At 46.8% G+C, this 9,376-nt stretch overlaps 1 protein-coding gene across 1 annotated transcript in view; it reads left to right on the top strand.

The window, feature by feature from the left end:
• Positions 1-8,086: 8,086 nt before the first annotated feature.
• LOC106815340 (transducin-like enhancer protein 4) overlaps positions 8,087-9,376 on the top strand; it is a 13,010-nt gene continuing 11,720 nt past the window's right edge. The window contains exon 1 of the mRNA XM_014819785.1: positions 8,087-8,097. Within this exon, the coding sequence (XP_014675271.1) occupies positions 8,087-8,097 (11 nt within the window). The remainder of the gene's footprint in view (positions 8,098-9,376) is intronic.

The following is a 9,376-nucleotide window of genomic DNA, read 5'->3' as shown; positions in this document are numbered from 1 at the left end:
AGCTCTGTATTTCCGTGGTTAGCATCGCTGCGTTCGTACTCGACAGTGTTGTAGGTCACCTCTGGAAAACATTCACCTGTGTACAAAGGACGCTCGGTATTTCCATTGTTAGCGTCGCTGCGTTCGTACTCAACGGTGTTAAGAGGTCACCGTTGGAGAACATTCACCTGTGTGCAAAGGACGCTCAGTATTTCCGTTGTTGAGCGACCCTCGTGTACAGGTTTAACTGCGCTTGAGTCGGGTATTGTCAGGCTAGCAGGCAGAAAAGGGTGATGTTCTTGTGTTGAAATAGAACCCGATCAAATTGTGCTCGCTCGATTCGGGTATTTGTCGGGATAGCAGGCAGAAAATGGCGATGTTCTTGTGTTGAAATAGAAACCCAATCGAATTGCGCTCGTGTCGAGTGCACGACATGGCAGTTCTCGCTCGAGTGTGGTATTTTATTTCAGTCGTAGTACGACCCGCTGAAAATTATAGTCGACGTTGAATTTGCCGCACGCGCACGCCGGTGTATTTTCTATCGGTGTCGGAGTTCAGTGTAGCGCCCTTTGTTGTTAGTCATGAGCTGTGATGTGATGTAATACTCACAATGAACTGTGTAGTAAATAATAATATAAATGCCAATAAATGACGTAAATAATAATGATGAAAATTACAATAAACGTGCAGTAAACAATGATATAAATGCTAAAAGAATAAACGTAAATAATGGTGAGAACAAAAATTCCAACAATAAAGGTGTAGTAAATAATAATATAAATGCCAATAAATGACGTAAATAATAATGATGAAAATTACAATAAGTAGAGAGAAGAAGAAGGAGAGCAATGAGAGAGAGAGAGAGAGAGAGAGCAGACGTAAGAGAGAAAGCAGAGAGAGAGAGAGAGAGGAGAGAGAGAGAGAAGACGAGAGAGAGATGAGAGTGAGAGAGGAGAGAGGAAGAGAGACAAACAACACAGGTGAGATGATGAGACTGATGAGAGAGAGAAAGAGAGCCACAAACAGCACAGTGAGGTGAGACGAGAGAGGAGAGAGCAGCAGAGAGCAGAGTGAGGAAAAGCTACAAGGGGCCAATAACACAGAGAGGCGGAGGCGGCGCAACACACACATCGCACGGTGGCCGCCGCGGGCAGAGAACAGCGCGAGGACAACACATAACCAGGGGGCCATTAGCCACCGCGACCCGACCCGCCGGCACGGCGGGCGCCACCGCCAGCCTCCGCTGCAGCCGCACCTTACCTGACGAGCGTCTGATCTGTGCAGGTCCCAGACAGCGATGTTGCCGTCGCTGCAGCAGCTGAAGCAGACCTTGGAGTCGGGGCTGATCGCGAGCGCGTAGCACGCCCGCGTCCGCGCTCGTACGTCAGCCTCAGCCTTGAATTGCGCCCCGCGTCTGGCTGCCAACTCAGTAGAAACGCAGTTCAGCCTCAGCTTTTATTCGCGGCGTCGGCTGCAACGAGACAAAACGAGGAAAGCGCTAGAGAACACTCCGCCGCCACGCCGGGGACCCGGCACGGCGACGAGCATAGAGAGAGAGAGGGAGAGACAGGAGAGAAAGAGAAGAGAGAGAGCGAGATTAGAGAGAGAGATGAGAGATGAGAGAGGAGCGATAGCCAGAGAGAGAGAGAGAGACTGAGAGAGACGACGAGAGAGGAGAGAGAGAGATGAGAGAGCAGCAGAGAGAGAAAGAGAGAGAGAGAGAAGAGAGGAGAGAGAGATGGGAGTGCAGAGAGAGACAGGAGTGACGAGCGACGAGAGAGAGGAGAGGAGAGAGATGTAATGAGAGAGAGAGAGAGAGAGCTGAGGAGAGAGACGGGAGCTAGAGACAGGAGAGCAGGGACGAGACGAGGCAGGAGAGACAGAGTAGAGAGTGAGAGAGTGAGAGCAGTGAGAGAGAGAGAGAGAGAGAGCAGAGAGAGAGGGATGGAAGGGAGGAGGACGGAGAGGGAAGAGGAGAGAGGAGAGGAGACTGAGAGAGCAGACAGCAGGAGTGAGAGAGAGACAGAGATAGATAGAGAGAAACACGAGAACGATAAGCGGTAACCGATTATTGGCAGGAGCGATTACAACCCTTTGAAGAACCATTCTAATGAAACAACGAACGCCTCTGACGGTATGCGAACGTCAATCCGAATGCTGCTTAAATACCTTCTCCCGGCCAGTTCTCGCCGAGTACTGTAGCTTAGTATCGATCGTGCTCTCGGACCCCGGGTATTAACGATAGGTTTAGGATTAGGTTAGTATTACGGTTAGATTAGGGTTAGGGAATAGTGTTAGGTTAAGGTCAGGGCTAGAGTTAAAGTGATGGAGCATGGGTACGGATAGAGTGACGACGATGAGCAATGATGAGCGGGGTCCTAAAGCAGGATCGATCCCCATAATCTACCAGGCACGTCAACCCCTAGTTTTTCCGATTTCCTTTCTAATTCTTTGAAGATTTTTCTATTTTCTATTTCGCGTGCAGAAATCCGCCATTGTTCGGTGCTGCGACCTTCGTCGAAGGACACACGTTCTACCAGCCATTCTACGAGTAGCAGAGTGATCGTCGGATCCGTCGGCTAGTGCGTGCGGGCCGTGTGTGTCGCTGTGTGGGTGTGTTGTGGTGTGTGTATGAGTGTGCTGTGTTGCGATGCGTGTGTCTGTGTGGGGCTGTGAGTGTGTTATGGAGTTGTGTGCATTGCGTGGTGCGTTGGTGCTCGTGCGTGCGTGTGTGTCTGGTGTTGGGGTGTGTGTGTGCGTGCGCGTGCGTATGTGCCGGGGGGACACTTACAAGCGGCCGTCCCATATGGAGAGCGTGTCTCGCCTCTCCGCGACGATGAGTGTGCGTCCGTCCGGCAGCAGCTTGCACGAGCGGATGTAGTTGTCGCGCTGCAGGCAGTCGAGCTGCGAGACGGGGCTCTTGCTGCCCGGCTGACTGATGTCCCACACCTTCACGCAGCCCTGCCAAAGAACAACGATGGCAGTTGACAGGGGGCGTGGCCGCCTTCCAAGAGGGGTCGGATTCCAAAGCAGGGGGGATTCCTACCAAGCAGGGGATTCCAGAACCTACTATATACTGATAAAACTTGGTTAATTTTCGTTTCATGTTTATATACATACTGCTATTCAGACTATGTGCTGGGGGGGGGGCTAATGACGCAAATTGATGGCCGAAGACCGGAATCGCCCGCTGAAGGGAATCAATGAGAGTAGAGGTTATCGCGCCACAGAGAAGGAGATTCGTCCAGGATGGATAGCGGGGAAGAGATCCGGGATGGATAGTGGGCAGAGAGTTGGGATGGATAGAGGGGACGGACAGAAACGCTGACTTCAAGCTCAGCCATAGGTTCAGTCCTCCTGCCCGAAAATATGTTGTTATCCTCACTTTTCTGGTAATTGAGAAACACATCCAAAATACCATTTACCATTTAGCGTGTCAAAAATTCAAAATTGTGTCTGTGGCTAACATAATTAGTGTGCCGTGCTTAACTTTTGCATAAAAATGTGTTTGACTCTTCTAGCATAGGAGGTATATCTCCTCTTATAAATTTATAAACAAGTAGAGTGAAGCAGTTGTGGAACGCTATTCATTCAGTCACACGAAAGGATGCATGCGGTGTAGAGTCATGTTGGGTACTAATAGATAGCGCGGGACGAGATACGGAGTTGGACTGTGCAATAAGGCACTTGGAGTGTAGTCGTTAGGATGGATAGGCCTGAGCAATTCTGAGAGTTTGTGTTATGATGTAGATATGCAGTGGATTTTTAGCAGTTGGGATGTTATGACGGCGGAGAGAGTCTAGAGAAGTATGACGGAAAGATTATTAGCGGGGCCGTCGGTAGAGAGTTGGATGGATAGTGGGATAGAGAGAGTTGTGCGTATGGATTAGCGGGGAGAGAGTTGGGATGGATAGCGGGGAGAGAGTTGGGGATGGATAGCGGGGGAGAGAGTTGGGATGGATAGCGGGGAGAGAGTTGGGATGGATAGCGGGGAGAGAGTTGGGATGGATAGCGGGGAGAGAGTTGGGATGGATAGCGGGGAGAGAGTTGGGGACAGACGATGGAGGAACAGTAATAGACGGTTAGGGGGTGAAGTGGTGGTAGATGGCCGGGTGGAGACGTGGAACGGATAGATGGTCCGTAAGAGGTAAGGATAGACAATGACAGGGAAGAGCAGAAACAGATGGTCAAGGGAAGAGGGTAGAAGGACGATAGGGGGACAAGTAGGGATCGATGGTGCCGGCAAGGAATGAGTGGAGACGCTACGCTATGCGAGAGACGATCACCGCGCCGAGGTGCCATGCACGGAGTTGGGCCACACTCTCGGCCACGCGTTCCCCACACGTCACGACAAATTTGCCTCGCCACTTGCCGATGCGGCCCATCCTGCCTCGAACATCCTCGGAATACCCCCCTCGCCTCGTCTACGTCCCACAGACCACTGGCATTGCAGCACTCAACCTTGCCACCTGGTGAATACAGACGCCCAGTTTCCATGCTGATCGAAGCGTATGTCATAGCATCGCTAGATCGGCGTGCAGAAACGAGTCTCCGATCAGCGATAGTCATGCTAGTGTTCGTGTACTTCTCTTAGTTTCGGCCGATCTTTTTTTCGCTCGTACGATCGTGATGCCTCGCGGCCGCGACACACGTGACCATCGCACGACGTATACTCAAAGCGAGGCCTACGCGGGACCGGCCTTGACTCGGTACTAGTAATCTCGTTCCAGTCTTTGTCGACTAGACATTTGTGAAACGAAGTACGCCCATGGAATAATTCACGATCCGCATAATATTATTGCATGACGTGAAGTATAGTTCCGTGCGTCATGTTACAGTACTGTTACTATAAATCTTCCAGCTCTATGGTTGCTATCTTTCACATATAATACTTGTACCTTATTGCTTAGTTTTTATTCTTGTCATATTAGTTAGTTATCTATCCTATTTGCAGTGCTACTATGAACTGAGCCTCACATACGCTCGCGGGGAGAGTGCCAGTGAAGATGCCCGCCTAATAGTACTGTTATTCTTCTTATAATTATAATTATTGTTGTTGTTGTTTTTATTGTCATTGTTAGTATATTATTAGCGTGTTTTCGATATGCGTATCGTTCCCTAGCTGAAGGAGCTGCTCACAGCTGAAGATATGTGGTATAAGTACTGTTATTCTTATATGATAATCTATTTAAAATATCATACATATTCATTATGATTAGTTGTTTCACCTTTTTGTTTTTATTGCTCATCGTGGTGCGAGTAGATTATTGTATTCCTACGCGTGAGCTTGGATGCTGGTATAGGCCTATTGCTCTTCACGTTAGAAAGCGCTACCGTCAGCGCTAGCGCGCCTCGCGCTGCGAGATAGCCTCAGTGTCAAGGAATTGGTGGCTTGTTAGTGACTCCTCCCTATTCTTCCCCTGCCACTTAACTCTTTCCTTTCGCATTGAGCTGCGTCAGCTCGTCATGTGTTCGTTGAATTCTTTAGTTTAAGATTCAGTCTGTTAGTGATGATCTATGTACTTGCTGAAGACGCGCGCTCGCCCTGCGCGCACGGAGATGCCTTTAGTGCAACGCATGGTAGGAGTTGTATAAGTCACCATTCCAACATATATCCATTCTTCACTCCTCATAATGTATGAGTGATTAAATCCTCATAATGATAATTCATCTGTTCGATTGTTTGGTTTGTGTACATATTCTCATCCTCGCTGTAGGCGGCTTCGACTCTCACATTGCATCTCGGACCTGCTACCATACAAAACTATTATCTACGAGGCGAAAACCAGCTGCCTCCTGCGCCTGCGAAGCGTATGCAGTGAAGATGGCCTAATCGCTATTCTGCAGTACTCAGTTATGTCTTCTTAAAATACTCTAGTAGAAATTAGTTGCGTTGTTGGCTGTTTGCTCCATTGCTGCAGGCTGCGCGTTGATGGTACATTCGATCGTTATCTCATCTTTTGTCGTAAACGATACGCGCTGTGGAGAGCACGTACTGAGAGGGGGCTTGTGTTTAATGTAATAGTGATGTCATGAATGGGCTGCGATGGGAAGCGCGCCATGATAATAATTATAAAATAAAATCAATATTGTTATTAATAATAATAATGGGTAACAGATCAGGCTGATTTTTAGTCAAGGTATACTTCGTAATTAGATTATCTAAAATTAGTTTATTTGATTATTATTAATAGCTATCTTATTTGTTTTATATGGTGTGTCTAGTTGGTGTAGTATCTTACTCAGTCCAAAGTTAAGTTTTGTCATATCAATCATATTATAATCAACAATTAATTAGCTGACATTAATTAGTCAGGTACTATGATGTAGACTACTATAGCAACTCGATACTAATAATTGTAATATTAATATAATTGATACAAATAATTGAACAATAACAACAACAATAAAATAATTTAATAATAATTAAATAATAATATTTTAATAACGGTATTTACGTGCATCGTTAACCTCTGGTGTGCTTCACCAGGCGGCCGTGCAACGCCTATTATTTGTATTATTGATGACTTGTGTAGTAGATCCACTGCACTACAATGTGCTTATCACCAGACGCCATTTAGCTATCTATACGGTTACTGACAAACCATTTCCATTATTATTATTAATAACAATATTATTATTATTATTACTAATTATTATCATGCCTCTACATCGCAGCCCCATTCCATGGACATCACTATTACATTAAACCACAAAGCCCTCCCCCCCAACGCCCAAAAAATGAACACGAACGGCGGCCGCTGCTGCGGCGGCACTCACGGTTTTCCTCCCGAGAGGGCCGCGAGGGGGCAGGGGCCGCCCTCGTGTGGCGCGCGTGCGGGGTCGAACCGCCGGGCGATGCCATCGGGATCGCCGGTACGCTCGGGGGAGATGTTGTTGTGGGATTCATGCTGCTGGGTAATATGCGGCCGCCGTGCCGACGCCATGGTCGTTTGGACATGGCGTGCGACGCCCGACGCGCTCGGCGGGAAGTTAGGCGAGGATAGGGGGTAGCCATCGACATTCGGACCGGTGCGCAGCGCGCTGGAGCTACTGGCCCAAGCAAACACACCTCGCGTTAAACGCACGCGTACGTCGAAAACATATACATATAATATATACTATATGATCTAGAGTATATTACTACAAGCAATCACACCGGCGCGTTCGCCGCATAGTACATAGTAGAAATCATGTAGAATAGATATGTGGATGTAGACCATTGGTACCGTATATGAAAGTCGTTGCAATGCTGGATATGTTACCATTAACGCCAGAGTAATATGTAGAATTATATTATGGAATGTTAATATATGCGTACGGTTAAGGAAGGTCTGCAAAGCTGAGGTTACTTGTATCACACGCCGTACGTCTTCGTACGTGTGATAGCGCGTCACGTGGCCACCTTGTGATCGAGGTATTGGAAGATGGCATGGCGCGAATAAGAAGTGACGAATAAACTATGTGTGGTATCTTTCACTTCTGAGTATATGTTTACTTACTGGCGTGTTACATGGGTCGGCAGCGTGCTGCGAGCCGGTAACAGACTATCAACAGTGATACGAGTACATCGCGTGAAACTCGTACTTTTTTTAATCGGGGGACAATCGCTGATATCGGTGTCCGACAACCAACCATCGCCAGTTTAGGTCGTCAGCGCAGCCAACAACTACACGGGGCGAACTTGCCCGTGAGCAGGATTATGCGCCGTGCCCTTGTCCGAATGCACCTGGGCTGAGCGTATATCTCGGGTAACTCGTCGAGACAAGTCACGTGACGAGAGTCGGATATCTCAGATACTTAGGACTTATTGCGGCAAGCCTTATACTGACAGACTTGCTCAGACACGTGGCGTGCCTATTCACGCCCCATATCATAGACCTACACCTCCCTGTAAGAGAAGAGTACAGCTAGTGAAATATCATGTGAATACAGACCGAGTAGTACAAGTCTAATCTACGTTATCATGTCGACTGTAAATGATGCACAGCATAATATTTTAATCTACTTCTAATATTTTTGGTTATTTGTTATCAAGGTCGGGAAATAATTCTATTATAAACATTCCTAAATTACGTGTGCTTTGGCGTCCAGCTCGACCGTTAAGATGGGTATCAAGTGAACGTTTAATTTTAATTTTCGTGGCAAACCCTAGTTTTGCCACATTCGTCGTGGGCATCAACCGTAGACAGGGGACTATAAGAGCAAGAATATGTACAGTCTGTAGACGTCTACTAGTTACGTACCAAGCTTCTCTAGGGGGTGTACGTGATTACAATAACCACGGATCAATGAACTCTGCGCCGTTACTTTAATTAATCTACATAGCACCATGTATGTGCATTACAATTATGTTACATTGCCTTCTAGTATTTTTTTTAAACATATAATAGAGTGTATTTTAAAGCACAAGTGTTTCGCCGGTCGGTGATGATGATGATGATGTGTTAAGTGCTCATGTAGTTGATTATTACGACTGTGTTAAACAGCGCTTACTTTAAATGGCCTATAGTTTCGTCACGTATGATCGGTACACAAATGGGCATATGTAGCCTACTGGTTAGAGGGCACATATAAGCAGAGAGATTCTTGTGCGATATAAAATGCTGTATGAGCAGTTACCACCTCGCGGATATTTGCAGTACAACAAGTACAAGTAGTAGGTGTAGTTTTATGTAGATGGATCGAATGAAAACTGAATTCATCACTTGGTTTTGATGATTTAGTTTGTACATCATTACGGTATCCATCACACATACGTTTGTGGAGGAAGTTGACAATTGAGTGGTTAGTATGCCTCCACAGATCGTGCGTATCCATAGTATGGGGCTGGACCGGAATGAAGATGAAATATGTACCGGGCCGAAAAAGGGGATGACCTTGCCCGCAGCAGCGCACAGCAGCAGGGAAATTGTTACTGGACACTGCCAACTACTGTACAGGAAGCGATGCACAGTTAGGGTATTATATGTGACCAATACTAGTAAAATTTTGGTGAATCGCGGGTCCTGTTGTTTTACCTGTCAGCTGTAGCGATGATGCGAATAATTATTTATTGGAAGGAGGTGATTGGGAACTTTTTATCTAGTCTACCAGACAAAAGAGAATGTGGGAGAACTACTCCATCCGCATCCCTAGTTTAGAGCACCGAGGCCACAGTCGGATACGTCGTTGTATCTCGCAGAAGTCATGATATTTTTTCAGAATGTTCATATGTCAGGGCGTGCCACCATGATGTGATACATCTACATATTGGTTTTTTAGGCGGGCTAGTACCAGGGCTGATTATGGTACAGGATCTATAAGTCTTGACTTGATTTTACATCTTTGAGAAGTCTTTTCATTTGTGATTCCCAAGACGTATAGTATGCAATTTATAATCTATGTCAAGTTCAGG

The sequence above is a fragment of the Priapulus caudatus genome, unplaced genomic scaffold (genome assembly GCF_000485595.1).
Source record: "Priapulus caudatus unplaced genomic scaffold, Priapulus_caudatus-5.0.1 Scaffold1093, whole genome shotgun sequence".
Classification (NCBI taxonomy): Eukaryota; Metazoa; Priapulida; class Priapulimorpha; order Priapulimorphida; family Priapulidae; genus Priapulus; species Priapulus caudatus.
This window is presented reverse-complemented; position numbering and strand designations above follow the sequence as displayed.